The sequence below is a fragment of the Melanerpes formicivorus genome, unplaced genomic scaffold (assembly GCF_026170545.1).
Source record: "Melanerpes formicivorus ecotype bairdi unplaced genomic scaffold, bMelFor1.0.p_v2 SCAF_14, whole genome shotgun sequence".
Taxonomy (NCBI): domain Eukaryota; kingdom Metazoa; phylum Chordata; class Aves; order Piciformes; family Picidae; genus Melanerpes; species Melanerpes formicivorus.
This window is the reverse complement of record NW_027142366.1, coordinates 11,436,234-11,457,749: the sequence shown is the minus strand read 5'-3', so window position 1 is coordinate 11,457,749 and position 21,516 is coordinate 11,436,234. Positions and strand designations below refer to the sequence as shown.

General features: G+C 53.5%; 1 protein-coding gene across 2 annotated transcripts in view; it reads right to left on the bottom strand.

Annotated features, from left to right (window-relative positions):
- LCMT1 (leucine carboxyl methyltransferase 1) overlaps positions 1–21,516 on the bottom strand; it is a 32,033-nt gene that overhangs the window by 4,190 nt on the left and 6,327 nt on the right. For both annotated transcript variants that reach the window (XM_068147403.1, XM_068147402.1), the window contains exons 4-10: positions 20,567–20,643; positions 19,020–19,081; positions 10,156–10,258; positions 6,329–6,449; positions 4,305–4,406; positions 3,730–3,821; positions 435–532 (exon numbers count right to left, since the gene is read on the bottom strand). In XM_068147403.1, coding sequence (XP_068003504.1) covers positions 435–532; positions 3,730–3,821; positions 4,305–4,406; positions 6,329–6,449; positions 10,156–10,258; positions 19,020–19,081; positions 20,567–20,643 — 655 coding nt within the window. The remainder of the gene's footprint in view (positions 1–434; positions 533–3,729; positions 3,822–4,304; positions 4,407–6,328; positions 6,450–10,155; positions 10,259–19,019; positions 19,082–20,566; positions 20,644–21,516) is intronic.

The window sequence follows — 21,516 nt, the reverse complement described above, 5'->3', positions numbered from 1 at the left end:
TGCTGCAGTGTTCCACATGTACTGAACACCTCCACGGACAGAGACTCCACCACCTCCCTGGGCAGCCTGCTGCAGTGTTCCACATGTACTGAACACCTCCAGGGACAGAGACTCCACCACCTCCCTGGGCATCCTGCTGCAGTGTCCCACATGTACTGAACACCTCCAGGGACAGAGACTCCACCACCTCCCTGGGCAGCCTGCTGCAGTGTCCCACATGTACTGAACACCTCCAGGGACAGAGACTCCACCACCTCCCTGGGCAGCCTGCTGCAGTGTTCCACATGTACTGAACACCTCCAGGGACAGAGACTCCACCACCTCCCTGGGCAGCGTGCTCCAATGCCTGACCTCTCTTACAGGACAGAAATTTCCCCTGACCTCCAACCTCAAGCTCCCCTGGCACAATTTCAGGCCACACTGGAGGACCTTACCCAGGTTGCTGCTGTCCTTGGAAGCCCAGCAGATGCAGTAGTGCTGCATGAGCTGCTCAAACAGCTCCTTCTCATCAAGGAATTCGAGTCCTTCTATTCTGCAGGGAGAAAACACAAACTGTGAGTCAGGCTGCAGGCTCAGCACAGTTTTCAACCTGCTCTTCTCACTCCCCCGGAGTGCAACCCATGGCCATAAGGCAATTAACCTCCCAGGAAATTCATGCAGGTCCACAAGGAAGATGTCCCCACCTCTCCTAGCCCTTGCTGTCCATGTAACTGGCCCACAAGGTGTTTCCAGCTTCTCACCCCTGGGATTTCCTGTTCTAAGACTGATCTGTGCAACAAATATTAGTATTTCCCTTCCAACCCCTTTGATAAAGATTTAGACTGGAGAATAGGAAGACATTCTTGACAGTGAGGGTGGGGAGACATTGGAAGAGGTTGCCCAGGGAGGCTGTGGCTGCCCCCTCCCTGGAGGTGTTCAAGGCCAGGCTGGATGAGGCCTTGAGCAAGCTGGGCTGCTGGGAGGAGTCCCTGCCCATGGCAGGGGGTTGGAACTGGATGAGCTTTGAGATCCCTTCCAACCCAACCCATTTTCTATGACCTGCATCTACCTGGTCCTGCTGGGTTTAAGAAGCCCCCAGGGCCCAGCCCAAAGGAAGCAGATTTCTCTCTACCAAAGGACTGCAGTGAAGAACTGCAGGCAGCATTTGCTCCAGACAATGACAACAAGTCCTGATGATGTCTTGGAAGAGTGATGGGTGCAGCTTCTAACAACTCTCCCACATGAGCTCATGCTAAAGCACAAACCAAATGGTACAGAAGAGCTGAGCATTCTTTGTTTTCCTAAATAGTTCCTACCTAGGAGTCTCAAAGCAAGGTGTTTGAATGTCTCCCACCACACAAATGGGAGAACTCCTCCCAAGCTGTGCTGGCTTTGAGGTGTTGAAGCTGGCACTTTCCTCTCTCTCCCTCCAAAATACTTGGATATCATTAATGATTTCCTTTCCTCTGCTCTGGTCAGACCCCACCTCTAATTCTGCCTCCAGTGCTGGTGTCCCCAGCATAAGGAGGACACATTGCTGTTGGAGTGAGGCCAGAGGAGGCCACAAAGATGAACCACAGGCTGGAGCACCTCTGCTGTGAGGATAGGCTGAGGGAGCTGGGGTTGTTCAGAGGGACCTTAGAGCTGCCTTCCATTACCTGAAGGGATCCTACAGGCAGGCTGCAGAGGGACTTTTCATGAGGGTGTCCAGAGACAGGACAAGGGGCAATGGTTTGAAGCTGAGGAACAGCAGGGTTAGACTGGATCTGAGCAAGAAGTTCTTCGGTAGGAGGATGGTGAGACTCTGGAACAGGCTGCCCAGGCAGGTTGTGGATGCCTGTGGATGCCATGTGAAGAAGTTCAAGGCCAGGCTGGATGAGGCCTGGAGCAGCCAAGTCTAGTTGTGAAGTGTCCCTGCCTGTGGTGGGGAGCTTGGAGCAGATGAGCTCTGAGGTCCCTTCCAACCTGAGCCATCCCAGGATTGTTATTTTCCATGTGGAAGGGAGGATCAAAAGAGGCTGAGGGGCAAGAGATCCTGCACTGCCAGCCATGCCAGTGCTGCAGGAGAAGACTTTGGGGAAGTTTTCTGTCAGCAGCAAACATTCTTTGCCTCATCAGTGGGGAGAGGCAGAGTTTATGTAACCCAGCTCCTGGCAATTGGGACAAGCGGAAGGAGCTGAGCAGATCCAAGGTAGACAAAAATGCTGCAAAGAAAGCACAAGCTGTGTCTCTCCTCCACAAGTGCCATATGTTCCACACTGTCACCACTCCCAGCTCCACAACCTATGGCTTGCAGGCTCACCTGTTCAGCCCCATGCTTTGAGAAACCCCCCCGTGGGGATGGTCAGGATGACAGAATGAGTTGGGTTGGAAGGGACCTCCCAAGGGCATCCAGTCCCACTCCCCTCAACCAGCAGGGACATCCTCCCCTAGAGCAGGCTGCTCAGAGCCTTGTGTCCAGCCTCACCTCAAAGATCTCCAGGCACAGGGCCTCAATGACCTCCCTGGGCAACCTGTTGCAGTGTTCTAGCACCCCCATGGTGAAGAACTAGATCCTCACATCCATCCTAAAGCTCCTCTGGTGACCAAGGTAACCTCAGCCTAGGGTTAATGACTGACTTGTGCCAATTCAGATCCAGATTTTGCACCTTACAAGCTACTCACTCAGGTCCCCCTTTTTCAGCTTTGGTGTTGTGCAGGCTGGGTGTTCACAAGAAGCCTCTGTAAGAACTCTGCAGTGTTTCTGCAGCATCTTTTATCTGCACCTTTCTCACAGATTCACAGAATGGGCTGGCCTGGGAGGGACCTTAAAGCTCATCCAGTTCCAATCCCCCTGCCATGGGCAGGGACACTTCCCACTAGCCCAGGTTGCTCAAGGCCTCATCCAATTGGGCCTGGAACACCCCCAGGGAGGGAGCATCCACAGCCTCCCTGGGCAACATGTCCCAGTGTCTCACCACCCTCACTGCAAAAAATTTCTTCCTCATCTCCAGTCTCAGTCTCCCCTCTTCCAGCTCAAAACCATTGCCCCTTGCCCTGCCACTACAAGCCCTTGTCAAAAGTCCCTCTCCAGCTGTCACAAGATGCTTTAGAATAGTAGAATCACAGAATCAATAAGGTTGGAAAAGACCTCAAAGATTATCAAGTCCAACCTGTCACCCAACACCTCATGACTACTAAACCATGGCACCAAGTGCCACATCTAATCCCCTCTTGAACACCTCCAGGGATGGGGACTCCACCATCTCCCTGGGCAGCACATTCCAATGGCCAACAACTCTCTCTGGGAAGAACTTTCTCGTCACTTTGAGCCTAAACTTCCCTTGGCACAGCTTGAGACTGTGTCCTCTTGTTCTGGTGCTGGTTGCCTGGGAGAAGAGACCAACCCCCACCTGCCTACAACCTCCCTTCAGGTAGTTGTAGAGAGCAATAAGGTCTCCCCTGAGCCTCCTCTTCTCCAGGCTAAACAATGGTACCCAAATGCAATCTATATGGTACCCAAATGCAGCCCCAGCAGTGCCAGTGTACCCCTGGCAGCAGTAACCCTCTGGGTCATTAATGTTCCTCCAGGCATCATCTTGAAGGCTCTGCAGAGCTTCAGACTCAGCCACGCTCTGTCCGCCTCGCCAGCACCCGCACGCAGCCTCCTCTCCGTCCTACTGAGGGATCCCATGCTCCACACTGAGGTGAACTACCTTGGAAATGGCATCTGGAGGTGACCCTTGGCCTTGGGCAAGCTCTCAGTGATACCTTTTGACATCAGCCTGGGGCAGAGAGCTGTACACCTTCATCATGTCGATGGCGCGGGCGGTCTCCCAGCCGTTCAGCAGCAAGCGTTCCCGCTGCAAACAGACAGGCAGCAGCCTTCAGAGCACTCCAGCACAAGCACCAGGCCACACTCCTCCTCCCCAGGGATTTTCTAGGCCATCTGCCTGACCTGTTCTTTCAAGGGCTCTTAGCCTCTTTCTAAGCATGTGCTGCTACCAGGGGGATAGATGGAGCTGTGCTCTGCTCTGCTGCAGGTTTTGTGCAGCCGCCTGAAGTCAAGCGACCACCAGCGGCGGTTGTGGCCCTGGGCAGCCTGCTCTGGTTGGAGGTGTCACTGCTCACTGCAGGGGGGGGTGGACAAGATAAGCTTGGAGGGTCCCTTTCAACCCAATGCAATCTGTGAATAACAGGAACCAGTGTGAGATGGGTAAGAGAGGAGCCCACCCCACCCCTGCTTTGCCAGCTGCTCCCAAGCAGCGCACACACCAGAGGCAGAGCCAGCAGATGGATTCAGTCAGTTCCACATCAAAGCCAGGCAGAGCTCTGCTCCCCTTTACCTGAGAGTCCAAGGACCTGCAGACTTCCACTCCAGCCAGGTTGCACTGCCTTCTCTGCAAGTTCTCAATCATGATCTGTCCGAAGCGGTCCATCATGTTCACCTGGGGCAGAGGAGACAAAAGGCTTGTCCTTCCCACAGGGACACAGCCACAGCAAGAGCAGCAGCTGGCTGAGCCTCTGCCACCACCCAGGTCAGCAAATGCACAGGGGAACATCCACTTCAGGGATTCATAGGATGCTTTGGGTTGGAGGAGACCTCAAAGCTCATCCAGTTCCAACCCCCTGCCATGAGCAAGGACACCTCCCACCAGCCCAGCTTGCTCAAGGCCTCATCCAGCCTGGCCTTGAACACCTCCAGGGAGGGGGCAGCCACAACCTCCCTGGGCAGCCTCTCCCCACCCTCACTGTCAAGAATTTCTTCCCAACCTCCAGTCTGTCTCCTCTCTGCCAGCTCAAAGCCATTGCCCTTTGTCCTGTCACTCCAAGCCCTTGTCAAATGCCCCTCCCCAGCTCTCCTGCAGCCCCTTCAGGTACTGGAAGGTCTGCCTGGAGCCTTCTCTTCTCCAGGCTGAACAACCCCAGCTCCCTCAGCCTGTCCCCAGAGAGAAGGCTTTCTAGCATCTGATCATATTCATGCCCTCCTCTAGACCCACTCCAGCAGCTCACTGCTCACATTCCAACACCAGGTCTTATTTCCCAGTGCCTCCTCAGCTCCCTCCCCAATCTCCAGCTGAGTGCCACTCTGGCAGCCCCAGGGCTGCTTCCCTGAGACAAGGGGCTGGGCACCACAGGCCAACTCTGCTGTACCCTGGCAGCAGCGTGCTTCAGCTCTGTGGCACCAACTCACAGCTTGGAAGATCCCCTTACTAATTGCTGGAGCCACCTAGTTCCCCTGAGGCAGCTTTTGACTTCCAGCCAGAGGAGCTGAGTTCATGCTGCTGTGATTTTTTTGCTCCAGAGGAGATTGAGAGGCAATTATGGAATCTTATCCACCCCTGGCCAACCCTCAGCACCGTTTCTGTCTCCTCTCTCTTATCTAAACCAATATTCTACAGTTGTCTCCACACACACACTGATTTAAGTCTCAGTTACTAAAGATCAACACAGTCCCAAAATTGTCTTCCAGCATAGCTGGATGCTCTTCACAAAGAGCTAAACATCTCCAAACCAACCCCAGCCCTGCAGGACTTCAGCAGGAGCTCTCTGTACAACAGGATGGGCCCTGCTCTTTCTTTTCACAAGCACAAAATCTGCTCTCTGAAGTAGGAGTTCTGGCAATCAGGCAGCTCTAAAAATGCCATTTTTAGAAGAGAATAGAATAGAATTAACCAGGTTGGAAAATACTTTCAAGATCATCAAGTCCAACCTGTCACCCAGCACCATCTGATCAGCTAAACCATGGCACCAAGCACCACATCCAGGCTCTGCCTAAACACCTCCAGGGATGGGGACTCCACCACCTCCCTGGGCAGCACATTCCCATGGCCAATCTCTCTTTCTATTAAGAACTTCTTACTAACCTCCAGCCTAAACCTCCCCTGGCACAGCTTGAGACTGTGTCCTCTTGTTCTGGTGCTGCTTGCCTGGGAGAAGAGACCAACCCCCACCTGCCTACAAATTCCCTTCAGGGAGTTGTAGACAGCAAGAAGGTCTCCCCTGAGCCTCCTCTTCTCCAGGCTAAGCAACCCCAGCTCCCTCAGCCTCTCCTCACAGGGCTGTGCTCCAGACCCCTCCCCAGCTTTGTTGCCCTTCTCTGGACACCTTCCAGCACCTCAACATCTTTCCTAAACTGAGGGGCCCAAAGCTGGACACAGGACTCAAGGTGTGGCCTAACCAGTGCTGAGTCCAGGGGCAGAATGACCTCCCTGCTCCTGCTGGCCACACTGTTCCTGATGCAGGCCAGGATGCCATTGGCCTTCTTGGCCACCTGGGCACACTGCAGGCTCATGTTCATCTGCTGTCAACCAGTACCCCCAGGTCCCTTTCTGCCTGGCTGCTTTCCAGCCACTCTGACCCCAGTTACCTGCTCATAATTGATGAACATCCCCACTGGGAAAGTGCTGGCTGCCCACTTGAGCAGCTCTGCAGACTGCTGTGGGGTCATGTACACCAGCACACACTCTGCCACCAGCAGCGTCGGCAAGCTTGAAAACAAAACAGCAGGAGAAGCAGCTCAGGTGAAGAACAGCAGAAACCTACAGAGGATCCCAGGCAAGCAAATTCATCTCATGGCCCACACTGTCTTCAAAGAGCCTCCTTTTCCATCAACCAGCCATTTAAGACTGAATGAAATCACCAAGCTGACTGGAGCTGGGCTTCCTGGCAGGCGAGGGATGCACCACAGGTAACTCCCATGGGTACAGAGCAGAGATTCAGAGGCACAGAGTGCAAATCACTCTGGTTGGAAGGCACCTGACAGACCATCCAGTTCCAACCCCCTGCCATGGGCAGGGATACCTCCCCCTAGACCAAGTTGCTCAAGGCCTCATCCAGCCTGGCCTTGAACACCTCCAGGGAGGGGGCATCCACAACCCACCAGGGCAGCCTGGCCCAGGGTCTCCCCACCCTCACTGTCAAGAATTTCTTCCTCATCTCCAGCCTCAATCTCCCCTCTTCCAGCTCAAAGCTGTTGGCCCTTGTCCTGTCACTCCAAGCCCTTGTCAAAAGTCCCTCCTCTGTCCCCATCTCCAAACCATTCCCCACCAGCAGAGCTTTCCTTCAGGCTTGTTGGGCAAACCTTGGTGCCAAGAATTTCAGCTCATCCCTGAGGGGCCAAGGGTGCTGGGAGCAGGGTGTGTTTCTTCACCTCACTGTGGTGGCTGAAGAAGAGGCAGGTGCTGGAGAAGCCTCTTCTCAGAGGAGTGTTGGATTGAATGGATTGAAGCTCAGGGAGGGCAGATGGAGAGTGGAGATTAGGAAGGAATCCTTGACAGTGAGGATGAGGTGACACTGGAACAGGTTGTCCAGGAAGGGCTTGGATGCTCCCTCCCTGAAGGTGTTCAAGGCCAGGCTGGATGAGGCCTTGAGCAAGCTGGGCTGGTGGGAGGTGTCCCTGCTCATGGCCAGGGGCTGGAACTGGATGAGCTTTATGTCCCTTCCAACCTAAACCATTCTATGCAGATCAAGTCCAAGCCTCAGCCCAGCACTGCCAGGTCACCACCACACCACATCCCTCAGCACCACATCTCAATGGCTTTTAACCAATCCACAGCCTTCCAGAGAGAAGCAAAATGAGAAATACATTAGAAATGGGAGGGGAAAGGGAGAAAGAGGGAAGGGGATAATGGGGAAGGGGGGAAGGGGGAAGGGAGGAAGGGGGAAGGAGGGAAGGGGGAAAGGGGGGAAGGGGGAAAGGGGGGAAGGGGGAAAGGGGGGAAGGGGGGAAAGGGGGGAAGGGGGAAAGGGGGGGAAGGGGGAAAGGGGGGAAGGGGGAAAGGGGGGAAGGGGGAAAGGGGGGAAGGGGGAAAGGGGGGGAAGGGGGAAAGGGGGGGAAGGGGGAAAGAGGGAAGGGGGAAAGAGGGAAGGGGGAAAGAGGGAAAGAGGGAAGGGGGAAAGAGGGAAGGGGGAAAGAGGGAAAGAGGGAAGGGGGAAAGAGGGAAGGGGGAAAGAGGGAAGGGGGAAAGAGGGAAGGGGGAAAGAGGGAAGGGGGAAAGAGGGAAGGGGGAAAGAGGGAAGGGGGAAAGAGGGAAGGGGGAAAGGGGGAAAGAGGGAAGGGGGGAAAGAGGGAAGGGGGAAAGAGGGAAGGGGGAAAGAGGGAAAGAGGGAAAGAGGGAAGGGGGAAAGAGGGAAGGGGGAAAGAGGGAAAGAGGGAAGGGGGGAAAGAGGGAAGGGGGAAAGAGGGAAGGGGGAAAGAGGGAAGAAGAAGTAAAAAAGAAGTTTCTCTATAAAAGAAGTTCTCAGAAGAATTTTAATTAGCCCAATGTGCTCAGTCCCTGTGAAGTACACTTCACATTATCTACCCAAATGCAATCCAGAGCCTGCACGTTGCAGCTTCCCCCTCCATCCACAACCCCCCCAAAAATAGACATCCACAGGAGTAATTTTCTTTAGAATTAGGGAATTTTCTTTTAATTGCTGGAATGAACAGGAAGGAGGAAAAAAAAAGAAAGAGGAGAAATTGTACAGGGAGCAGCAATGTAGGCAAGCAAGGCAAGATTGCAGGAGCTGGAAGTGCAGAGACTTAAATGGCAATGGGATGCATTCTGCTTCCCCATATGCTCTCTCCCACCCAGCCAGATAGCCTCTATAAATATAGCTGAGATCTGAGAGCTGTGTCCATCATCTGCTCTAAAAAACTTCAATCCTGCCCCCTCCAGAAGCCCAATGCTTGAACAACAAAACCCAGAGAGTGGCTTCCAGAGTGAAGTTCACAGAATCAGAGGATGGGTTGGAAGGGACCTCCCAAGGGAGCCCAAACCCCCTGCAGGCAGCAGGGACATCCTCCACTAGAGCAGGCTGCTCAGAGCCTTGTCCAGCCTCACCTCAACGATCTCCAGGGGTGGGGCCTCAAGCACCTCCCTGGGCAACCTGTTGCAGAGTTCCAGCACCCTCATGGTGCAGAACTTGCTCCTCACATCCAATCTAAACCTGCTCTGCTCTCATTTCAAACCATTGCCCTTTGTCCTGTCCCTGCAGGCCTTTGCAAACAGTCCCTCTGCAGCCTTCCTGTGGGCAACTGGTCACATTTTGATCCAGCTCTAGTTCAGGGATTCTCCTGGAATAACTCAGGATTACAGAATCACAGGATGGGGAAGGGGTGGAAGGGAACCCATCTAGTCCAAAGCCCTGCTAAAGCAGATTCTCTTCAATGAACTTCAAGCTGATTGCTACTCTTGTAGGAACCTCTCCCCTTCCACTCCTGGAGCAGCCTCTCCCCTTCCACTCCTGAAGCAACCTCTCCCTTTCCACTCCTGGAGCAACCTCTCCCCTTCCACTCCTGGAGCAGCCTCTCCCCTTCCACTCCTGGAGCAACCTCTCCCCTTCCACTCCTGGAGCAACCTCTCCCCTTCCACTCCTGGAGCAACCTCTCCCCTTCCACTCCTGGAGCAACCTCTCCCTTTCCACTCCTGGAGCAACCTCTCCCTTTCCATTCCTGGAGCAAGCTCTCCCCTTCCACTCCTGAAGCAACCTCTCCCTTTCCACTCCTGGAGCAACCTCTCCCCTTCCACTCCTGGAGCAACCTCTCCCCTTCCACTCCTGAAGCAACCTCTCCCTTTCCACTCCTGGAGCAACCTCTCCCCTTCCACTCCTGGAGCAACCTCTCCCTTTCCACTCCTGGAGCAACCTCTCCCCTTCCACTCCTGGAGCAACCTCTCCCCTTCCACCCCTGGAGCAAGCTCTAAAAGAGTTAAATTCATGAAGCAGAAAAAGAAAACCATGAGCTCTGAGGCAGAAAATGGCTGCTGTAAGAACTCATCCCCTGAAGGGGAAGGGATGGAGGGGAAGTGAGGAGGAATGACAGCTGCCTGTGCTGCAAGGAGAACTTTAACTCGTGGAAGCAGATCCTAGCCCCCAAAGAGAAGCAACCAGCAGAAGCATCCCCTGAAAGCCATGCCTCAGTCCCCTTGGTGTTTTAGGGAGGAGAAGCAAAGAGTTGTGTGATGTTTTGAGGATGAAAAGGCAGTTTGCAGACCAGCCCATGCAAGGAACAAGCTGGCTCCAGACTTGGAGCTCCCTAGCCTGCATGAGGTGTCTGAACAATTCCTTCTGCTCCAAGGGCTCAGGAAAGGTAACCATGGAAATAGCATCAGGAGCTCTGGCTGCAGACACTGCCTGCCCAAGCACCACCACACCTCCCCCAGCCCTCATCCCAAAACCAATTCAAGCCAAATGAAACCAAATGAGCCTTACTGCACATCCAGGTTGTGCTTCTTCAGCTTGTCCTCCAGATCTGAGGAGAAGCGGAGGTCTGCTCCCACTATGGCGTAGCGACTGGAGTCCAGGCTGTGGGAGTCTGCAGGGGCACAACGTGGGGAGGCTCAGGGTTACAGATCAGTCACAGGCTGCAGTGGGCTGGACCCTCCAAGCTCATCTTGTCCAACCCTCCTGCACTCAGCAGGGCCACTTCCAACTGGATCAGGCTGCCCAAGGCCACGTCAAGGCTGATCTTGAATGTCTCCAGGGAATGGGGCCTCAAGCACATCCCTGGGCAGCCTGTTCCAGGGCCTCACCACCCTCATGGTGCACAACCTAAATCTGCCCTGATCCAATTTCAAACCATTGCCCTTTGTCCCACCACCACCTACCCTTCTAAACAGTCCCCCTTCAGACACTGAAATGCAGCTCTAAGGTCTCCCTGGAGCCTTCTCTTCTCCAGGCTGAGCAGCCCCAACTCTTCCAGCCTGTCCCTGCTAGCAGAGGGGCTGCAGCCTCTGATCATCCTCATGAGAGGGAGGCTGAAAAATCTCAAGTGAAAAACTGCAGGGAAGATGAAATTGCCAAGTTTGCTGTGTTCTGTCTACCAACAGCAAACTCCCCTCTCTGCAGCATCCATGTCTGCTTGTTTAGAGATTTAGAGCTGGGGAGATATTCACACCAGACTCTGCCACGAGCCTGCTTCCACTCCCAGCTGCTCTGAAGCAGCTCAGGCATCCCACCCGTTACCATGGCTTCAAGGAATGCAGAGGGAAGGAAAAGCAGAAGATTCAGGGCAGGATTCTTGTTTTGGTTTTGTTTGTAGAGTCTTCTCCAATGCCCCAACATACCTGCCTGGGATAGCCTTGCCCACCTCCCTGGGCAGCCTGTTCCAGTCCCTGACCGCTCCTGCAGCAAAGAAGTTTTTCCTCACCTCCAACCTAGACCTCCCCTGGCACCATTTCAGGCCTCTGCTTCTTGTTCTTTCACCTGGTACCAGGGAGCAGAGACCAACCCCCACCTCACTGCAGCCTCCTTTCAGGGAGGTGTAGAGAGCAATGAGGTCTCCCCTCAGCCTCCTCTTCTCCAGACTGAACAACCCCAGGTCCCTCAGCTGCTCCTCCCCAGCCCTGTTCTCCAGACCCTTCCCCAGCTTCATTGGCCTCCTCTGGACCTGCTCCAGCCCTCAATGTCCTTCTTGCAGTAAAGATGTGGTGCTGAGGGACATGGTTTAATAGCTGTGGTGGTGTTGGTTTGACAGTTGGACCTGATGGTCCTAGGAGGCCCTCAGTGATTCCCTGGAGCTGCTGCGCAGCGCTTCGGAGCTCTCCCCTTTGCCACCCCAAAAGCTGGCTGCTGGCTGTGGCAGAGGCATGATGGTGGCCTCCTGACTGGGCTTGGCAATCTGTGACCTTGCCTCAGCTTCATTGCCCTCCTCTGGACCTGCTCCAGCTCCTCAATGTCCTTCTTGGAGGGAGGAGCCCAACACTGACCCCAGATTCGAGGTGCCACCTCACCAGTGCCCAGCACAGGGGCACCATTACTTCCCTCCTCCTGCTGGCCACAGATCAGACACAGACTCAGGAGGAAAAACAAGTTACAATTTAGGCTGTGTGTGTGACCCACTGATGGGATTGCAGGGCACAGCCAAATCACAGAAGGTATTCTTGAGGAACAAATCACAGAATGGTAGAGCTCAGAAGGGACCTCTGGAAGATTATCCAGTCCAAGTCCCCTGCCAAGGCAGGGTCACCTAGAAGGAGTCACACAGGAACATATCCAAGTGGGGCTGGAAGGTCTCCAGGGATATCAGACTCCATCATCTCCGTGGGCAGCCTGCTCCAGGGCTCCAGCAACCTTAAATTACAGAAGTTCCTCCTCCTGTTTAAGTGGAACTTCTGATGTTCCAGTTTGTGCCCATTGCCCCTTGTCCTGGCACTGGGCACCACTGAAGGAAGCCTGGTCCCATCCTCCTGCCACCCACCCTTAGAATTAGAATTAACCAGGTTGGAAAAGACCTTTGAGATCATCAAGTCCAACTTAGCACCCAGCACCATCTGATCAACTCAACCATGGCACCAAGCTCCCCATCCAGTCTCTGCCTAAACACCTCCAGGGATGGGGACTCCACCACCTCTCTGGGCAGCACATTCCCATGGCCAATCTCTCTTTCTATGAAGAACTTCTTCCTAACATCCAGCCTAAACCTACCCTGGCACAGCTTGAGACTGTGTCCTCTTGTTCTGGTGCTGCTTGCCTGGCAGAAGAGACCAACCCCCACCTGCCTACAACCTCCCTTCAGGTAGCTGTAGACAGCAAGAAGGTCTCCCCTGAGCCTCCTCTTCTCCAGGCTAAGCAACCCCAGCTCCCTCAGCCTCTCCTCACAGGGCTGTGCTCCAGACCCCTCCCCAGCTTTGTTGCCCTTCTCTGGACACCTTCCAGCACCTCAACATCTTTCCTAACCTGAGGGGCCCAGAACTAGACACAGGACTCAAGGTGTGGCCTAACCAGTCCAGTGTACAGCGGCAGAATGACTTCCCTGCTCCTGCTGGCCACACTGTTCCTAATGCAGGCCAGGATGCCATTGGCCTTCTTGGTCGCCTGGGCACACTGCAGGCTCATGTTCAGCCTGCTATCAATCAGCACTCCCAGGTCCCTCTCTGCCTGGCTGCTCCCCAGCCACTCTGACCCCAGCCTGTAGCACTGCATGGAGTTGCTGTGGCCAATGTGTAGAACCCAGCACTCAGACCCCTGAAGTATTGATCAGCATTGACGAGCTCCCCCCTTCTCAGGCTGCTCTCCTCCAGACTAAACAGCCCCAATTCTCTCAACATCTCCTCCTCACAGAGATGTTCCAGTCCCCTCAGCATCTTTGTAGCCCTCCAAAGAGCTAAGTGAAGAGAGAAAGAGCAGCCAGGTGGGATGAAAGGAGTGGGGGTGGCCACTGCAGGAGAAGGAATAAAACCTGGGGGGAAGGAGAAAAAAACAAAAGAGACAGAAACCAATTGCTACTAAATGAAGCAGTGCTGAAACATCCTGGAAGATGTCTCCCCAGTTCATTGGGGAGTGAGCAAGGGTCTGAAAATGCTTTTCAGCTACATTTTGCAACAGCTACAGGAACCAGGGAGGGGGGGGAAAAAAACTCCACAAAAGCAACAACCAACCAAGAAGTGGAAAAAAAAAGAAAAAGAAGTTGTGTGGCAAATGATTCAACATTTTGAGTCAAGGCTCCTTTCCATGTGCATGTTCTGTAATAGCTTTACTACTTCCCACACCCTTCTATTTAAGTTATTATATCAAGGCCATGATAATGGCAGCAGTAAAAGCCCCACACAAACCCCCACCAGCCAGAGGGAAGGATTTCTGTGGTGATTGGTTTGCTGGCCAGAGCTGCAGTGCAGCCAACCTCACTCCCCACACTCAGCAGGGAACTGCTGCAAGCTTCTTGTCCAGCTTCCCTGCCCTGGACATCCCAGCACCTTTGGGATAACCAGGAAGCTACTACAACAAGCTTGAAGTGATCCAAGAACAGAGGAGACCTTCTTGCTGTCTACAACTCCCTGAAGGGAGGTTGTAGCCAGGTGGGGATTGGTCTCTTCTCCCAGGCAAGCAGCACCAGAACAAGAGGACACAGTCTCAAGCTGTGCCAGGGGAGGTTTAGACTGGATGTTAGGAAGAAGTTCTTCCCAGAAAGAATGATTGGCCATGGGAATGTGCTGCCCAGGGAGGTGGTGGAGTCCCCATCCCTGGAGGTGTTTAGGAGGAGACTGGATGGGGTGCTTGGTGCCATGGTTTAGTTGATCAGATGGTGCTGGGTGCTAGGTTGGACTCGATGATCTCAAAGGTCTCTTCCAACCTGGTTAATTCTACTCTATTCTAAAGTAGTGCAAACATCAGAGGTGGAAGTTAACAGCACAGAATCATCATGCAGGTTGGAAAAGACACTTGAGGTCACCAGGTCTGAGCACTGACCCTGCTCTGGCAAATTCACCACTCCACCCTATCACAGGAGAGCTGCTGAGGAATGGATTTGTCCTCCTCTCTTCAGAGCCTTTCCATTCCATTTCCAGCAGCCAGGCTGCCTGCTTCTCCTCCTTTGGTCCATTCAAACAGAATGTTCTTGTTCCTCCACACATTTCCTTGCCAACTTCCCTCCACTCTCCATTGATGGTTGTTGGCAAACAGGAGCACAGAGAGTACCCAGCCGAGCCGCACACGCCGCGGGCACGAGCTCATACAACTGCTAAAAATTGACCATTTTAAATAGATCTGAAAGCTCCTCAGGAAGGATCTCCAGAATTCATAGAGCTCAACACTTCTGATCAAAGCTTTCAACTGGAAGTCTTAGGGGGAGAACATGGGAGGGTTATTTTTGGGGGGTTTTCTTTGAATCACAGAAGCGTCTGGGTTGGAGGAGACCTCAGAGCTCACCCAGTTCCAGCCCCCTGCCATGGGCAGGGACACCTCCCACCAGCCCTGGCTCTTCAAGGCTTCATCCAGCCTGGCCTTCAACACCTCCAGGCAGGGAGCATCCACAGCCTCCCTGGGCAACCTGTCCCAGTGTCTCCCCACCCCCACTGTCAAGAATTTCTTCCTAATCTCCAGTCCAAGCCTCCCCTCCCTGAGCTTCAATCCATCCAAGCCAACACTCCTCTGAGAAGAGGCTTCCCCAGCACCTGCCTCTTCTTCAGCCACCACTGTGAGGTGAAGGAAACCACCCTGCTCTCAGCACCCTGGCCACCCTCTCCAGCTCTCCTGTAGTCCCTTCAGGTACTGAAAGGCTGCTCTAAGGTGTCCCTGCAGCCTTCTCTTCTCTAGGTTGAATAACCCCAACTCTCTTGGCCTGTCCCCATCAGGGAGTTTCTCCAGCCCTCTGATCATCTTCATGGCCTTGTCTGGATCCTCTCTAACAGTTCCATGTCCTTCTTGTGCTGGGGGCAGCAGAAGTGGCTGCAGTGCTGCAGGTGTGGTCTCAAGAGAGCAGAGCTGAGAGGCAGAATCCCCTCCCTGTCCTGCTGCTCTCACTCCTTTTGATGCAGTCCAGCACACAGCTGCCTTCTGGGCTGCCAGTGACCATGGCTGGCTCATGGGGAGTTTGCCATCAACTGACAACCCCAAGTTCCTCAAAGCCTCACCCAGCCTGGTCTTGGACACTTCCAGGGATGAGGCATCCACAGCTTGTTCTTGGCTTTCAGCTTTTGATCCCACTCTGGGGGTGATTTGTGGGCTGGCTGGTGCTTTGCTCCTGCAAAGAGCAGAGCCTGCAGGGTTTAACACGTCCAACTTCACTCACAGTGGCTGTAACCATGGTCTGCAGACAGGACACTGCTGGGATGTGGTGTCTCATGTGCTACAGGTGGTTATGTGCACACAATATCAAAGGAGGAGCAGAGATGGAGCTGAAATCCCACAATGGTTTGGGTTGGAAGGGACCTTAAGGATCATCTAGGTCCAACTCCCCTTTCATATCTTTCCTTCAGACTTCAAGTCAGAAGTTTTCATCACAAACTGCGTGGCCCAGGGAGGTCATTGAGGCCTGAAGGCCTCATGGTCAGGCTGGACAAGGCTCTGAGGAACCTGCTCTAGTGAAGGAAGTCTCTGCTGGCTGCAGGAGGGTTGGACTGGAGGCCCTTTGGAGGTCCCTTCCAACCCAAACTCTTCCATGATTCAGTTGATAAAGTGCTGGAATTTCAAAGCTCTTCTTTGACAGTGTCCCTCACCCAAGTGTGCCAAAGAAATCTCATGGCTGTTGGGAGAAGGAATGGCTCTCATATGGACCAAGAGCTGGGGATGGAGGGTGGGCATATGTTGTCAATTTTCACCATGGAGAGAGCTGAAGATCTGTGCTTGAAGATATGTTGCTCTTCAACACCATGGGATGATTGGGAAAACAGAGTGGTTGGTAAGTGGCAGCTTGTTGGCAAGTCCAAAGTCTTCAGAGTGGTGAAGATCTATAGAAGGATCTTGTGGAATTAGTGACTTGGTGATAAATTGGCTGTGGATTAATAGAGAGTGATGCATATGGGTGGAAAAAAATAGTTAGTGCCTCACATGTGAATGCTGAGCTGCTGGCTGCTGATTGCTGCCTGCAAACAAGATCTGGTTATTATCATAAATAGCTGGATGAAAACATTGGCTCAGCAATGGGCCAGCAATCAAAGCACATGTAAGGAAAAGAAAGGCTGAAACCCACAGAGATGCCACAAGAGGGACCTCTGGCAAAGGCAGGGAGTGCCAGGACCAGAGGTCAGGGCTTCAAACTGGAAGCAGCTGGGCTAAGATTGGACATGGAGGGAAAACTCTTCCCCAGGAGGGTGGGGAGGCACTGGAACAGGTTGCCCAGAAAAGTTGTGGAGGCTCCAAGCTCAGAGGTGCTGAAGGCCAGACTGGATGAGTCGCCGTCACTGGAGGTGTTCAGGAGGAGACTGGATGGGGTGCTTGGTGCCATGGGTTAGCTGTTTGGGTGGGTTGGGTTGGTTGAAGGGTTGGACACGATGATCTTGAAGGTCTCTTCCAACCTGGTTTATTCTAAATAAATTCTAAATAAATTCTTGAGGAATCTGGACTAGTAAGAGGTGTTCCTGGCCGTGGCAGGGGGTGTGGAACTGGATCACAGAATCACAGAACCTTAGGGGTTGGAAGGGACCTCCAGTCCAAGCCCCCCTGCCAAGGCCTCATCTCTGGAAGTGTCCAAGGCCAGGCTGGGTGAGGCTTTGAGGAACTTGGGGCTGTCAGTTGATGGCAAACTCCCCATGAGCCAGCCATGGTCACTGGCAGCCCAGAAGGCAGCTGTGTGCTGGACTGCATCAAAAGGAGTGAGAGCAGCAGGACAGGGAGGGGATTCTGCCTCTCTGCTCTGCTCTCTTGAGACCACACCTGCAGCACTGCAGCCACTTCTGCTGCCCCCAGCACAAGAAGGACATGGAACTGTTAGAGTGGATCCAGACAAGGCCACGAAGATGATCAGAGGGCTGGAGAAACTCCCTGATGGGGACAGGCCAAGAGAGTTGGGGTTATTCAACCTAGAGAAGAGAAGGCTGCAGGGACACCTTAGAGCAGCCTCTCAGTACCTGAAGGGACTACAGGAGAGCTGGAGAGGGTGGCCAAGGGTGCTGAGAGCAGGGTGGTTTCCTTCACTCACAGTGGTGGCTGAAGAAGAGGCAGGTGCTGGGGAAGCACACAGCAATGCTCCCTGAGAAGGAAACTCCACAACCTCCCTGGGCAGCCTGCTCCAGGGCTCTGATCCCCTCACACCAAAGAAGTTTCTCATCTCCAGGTGGAATCTCCTGTGCTCCAGCTTGTATCCATTGTCCCTTGGCCTGTCACTGGGCACCACTGAAAAGAGCCTGGCACCTTCACCTTGACATGCACCCCTCAGATAGTTACTGCCATTGATCAAATCCCCTCTTACCCTTCTCTTCTCCAGGCTGACCAGCCCCAGGTCTCTCAGTCTCAGATCTTTAAGATCCCTTCTAACCCAAACCATTCTCTGATCCTCTCTCCAAGGTCCTGGACCTTGTCCTAAACCCCAAAGATCTCAGTAGAGCAGAGCCTACAGCAGCCTGATCACAGCAAAACTGCTGCTCTGAAGAAGAGAAAGAGCTTCAGAGGAACAAGACAGCCCAGCACCTTCACCCAGCAACACTTTAATTGCTCTTGACTGCTCTGACTTGCTAATTAGCAGTTTTGATTACAAGACACTGCTGCAGTGAGCTGCCCCTGCAGCTATCTGGCTGCACATGAGGTGCCTACAGCTGCTCAGCAACACCCAAACCCCTCTGACTGACCTGGCACTGATGCTGCTGACAGTGCTTCTGCAGCACATCCCAGGGCACACAGGAGCTCTGCTAGAAGGTCTCCCAGCTGAAACACAGCAGCAGCACTCAGGAGCCCTTTTGCTGAGGTGGGGCTGTCATCTTCTGAGCTCTAAATGCACAGTGGAGAGTTCTGTCATTTAAATGGCACCTCAAATGCTGCATCCAGTTCTGCTGTCCCCAGCATAAGGACACAGAGCTGTTGGACTGAGTCCAGAGGAGGCCACAAGGATGATCCAAGGGCTGAAGCACCTCTGCTATGAGGCCAGGCTGAGGGAGCTGGGGTTGTTCAGCTTGGAGAACAGAAGACTCCAGGGGGCCCTTAGAGCTGCCTTCCAACACTGAAGGGATCCTACAGGCAGGCTGGAGGGTGTCTAGAGACAGGACAAGGGGGAATGGTTTGAAGCTAAGGGAGAGCAGGGTTAGACTGGATCTTAGGAAGAAGTTCTTCAGTGTGAGGGTACTAAGAGTCTGGACAGGCTGCCCAGAGAGGCTGTGGTTGCCTTCTCCCTGGGGGGGTGTTCAAAGCCAGACTGGATGAAGCCTTGAGCAGCTGAGTGTGTGACCTGCCCTAGGTGCTCCTGCTCTGGCAGGGGGATTGGACTGGAGGATCTCTGGAGCTCGCTTCCAACCCTTCCCAACCTGTGAGCCTGTGCTTCTGTCGTGCTCCTAACAAGCCTCCTGCACAGCTACCTGGAGCCAGGGCAGCTGACTGCTCAGCAGCATTTTTCCCCTTTTCTGTAATTGAGAAGGAAAAAAAAACCCACCAAAAAAAAAACCCAACCCCAAAACCCCACCAACTTTCTGGTAGAAGAAAAACCACTTCAGGAGAAGCAGCCAATTTCTAACATGACACAGAACAAATGGGCAGGAGCCTGTAAGAGGAAAATATACCAAGCAAACCAAAAAAGCCTCTTTTCCCTCTCAATTCTCTGTCCAAACAGCATTTCAAGCATTAAAAGCCTGCCCACATAGCAGAACAAAATGATCAGAAAAAGTTTTCAAAGTGCTGCAGTACATTGCTGGCTGCTTCTGCAGATGACTCACCTATTAGAAGAGAGTCCCCTGAATGGGATTCCATAATTGGTTTTGACAGGGGAGGTTTGGATCTGTGGGAAGAAGGAAGAAGCATCTCTGAGCAGTTGAGCTCCTTTAGCAGTGTGGCTTACATTTCATTTAACACAGAGATTGTGTGTGTGTGTGTGTGTGTGTGTGTGTGTGTGTGTGTGTGTGTGTGTGTGCTGAGAAGCAGAGCAGAGAATTCCTCTGCCCTCTACTGGAAACCAAAACCTTTGCAAGGCAGACTTGGAGTCGCAGCTGAGCTTCACAGCCCAGGACTCTTCAGCCTGGAGTATCATCATAGGATCAGTCAGGGTTGGAAGGGACCACAAGGATCATCTAGTTCCAACCCCCCTGCCATGGGCAGGGACACCCCACACTAGATCAGCCTGGCCAGAGCCTCATCCAGCCTGGGATGGGGCCTCAACCACCTCCCTGGACAACCCATTCCAGGGTTTCACCACTCTCAGGGTGAAGAACTTCCTCCTCACATCCAGCCTGAATCTCCCCACCTCCAGCTTCATTCCATTGCCCCTAGTCCTATCACTACCTGAGATCCTGAGAAGTCCTTCCCCAGCCTTCCTGTAGCCCCCTTCAGATACTGGAAGGCCACAATTAGGTCACCTCGGAGCCTTCTCTTCTCCAAAGGTGATCTTTGAAGAGCTATCCAGACACTCTCTCCAAAGATCCTCTAGAAGCCTCATGCAGTCCAACAGGATATTCATGTCCAGTACCAGCTCTCCTACCTCTCCAACTGAAAGACTAAATGGCCTCTAATCATTGTGAGGCTTCCATTAAGCCTGATTGCCTCCCTGCAGCCCCCACATGTCAGCTTCTCCAACTTGGAACAGCTGGACAGTTATTCCCTCCCAGGGCAACCTGCTGCAGTCTTCCAGCACCCTCATGGTGCAGAACTTGTTCCTCACATCCAATCTAAGTCTGCTCTGCTCTCATTTCAAAGCACTGTCCCTCCTGCTGTCCCTGCAGGCCTTTGCAAACAGTCCCTCTGCAGCCTTCTTGTAGCCCCCCTCAGTTACTGGAAGGCTGCTCCAAGGTCTCCCCAGAGCCTTCTCTTCTCCAGGGTGCACAACCACAGCTCCCTCAGCTTGTCCCCATAGAGGTGCTCCAGCCCCTAATCACCTCCAGCAGGTCCATGTCCTTGCTGTGTTGAGGGCTCCAGAGTTGGATGCAATGCTCCAGGTGAGGTGTGACCAGAGCAGAGGGGCAAAATCACCTCTCTCACCCCATCCCTGGTGATCTCTGAAGTCAGGCACAAGGCTCTGAGCAACCTGCTCTAGTGAAGGGAGTCCCTGCTGACTGCAGGGGGCTGGACTAGATGACCTTTGGAGGTCCCTTCCAACCCAAACCATTCCAGGATTCTATGTACAACTGCCTACATGATGAACCCTTTACTCCAAGCCCCAGAGGAAGAGAAGCTCCTCAGGAGAGAGATGACAGAGCTGCAGCTTGCAGTTCAGGATCTGCTGCTCAGCTCTGGCCAGCTGCCCACAGCCAACCACAGGCCTTCCACTTACTTGATGTGATGGATCTTTCGTGCAACTATCATTGGGAAATCCACTTCAAAATATTTCTTGGGGAGGAGATTTTCATCCTGAGAAGTGGAGCAAGACCCCAGAGTTAGGGACATTCAAGTCTCACATGCACCTGATGAGAAGACAGAACCCTAAGTCTGAAGGGGTTGATTGTAGCTCACGCTGGCATGCATCCTACAGCCCAGGTAAGACCCAAAGCAGCTCTGAGACATGAGAATACCCTCTAGGCACAAGGAAATGGGCTCACAGCTCATGTGATGCAGCAATCCAAGGCACTAGACCACTCACAAATACATTAGCAGGACCTAGGGGAGCACAGCAACAGGAAACTGATGACATTTCCCTCCCATCTTCAGTGCCACCTTCTCACAAAGGAATTGAGGACATCTCATAGAAACAGAGTGGTTTGAGTTGGAAGAGACCTTTGAGATAGTGGAGTCCAGCCCTTAACCCACCACTGCCATAGCCCTCAGCACAGATAGTGGAGTCCAACCCAGCACTGCCACAGCCCTCAGCACCACTTCCCCATGGCTTTCAAATCCCTGCAGGGATGGGGACTCCACCACTGGCCTGGGCAGCCTGGGCCAGGCCTTGACAACTCTCAAGGTGAAGAAATTGTTCCTTAAGTGCAACCTAAACCTCCTCAGGGGCAACCTGAGGCCATTTCCTCTTATCCTATTGTTTGTAACCTGGGGGAAGAGACCAACCCCCACCTGGCTCCAACCTCCATTCAGGGAGCTGTAGAGAGCAATGAGGTCTCCCCTCAGCCTCCTCTTCTCCAAACTACACAACCTCAGTTCCCTCAGCTGCTCCTCACCAGCCCTGTTCTCCAGACCCTTCACCAGCTTTATTGCCCTTCTCTGGACCTGCTCCAGCTCCTCAATGTCCTTCTTGGAGAGAGGGGCCCAAAACTGACCCCAGCTGAGGTGTGC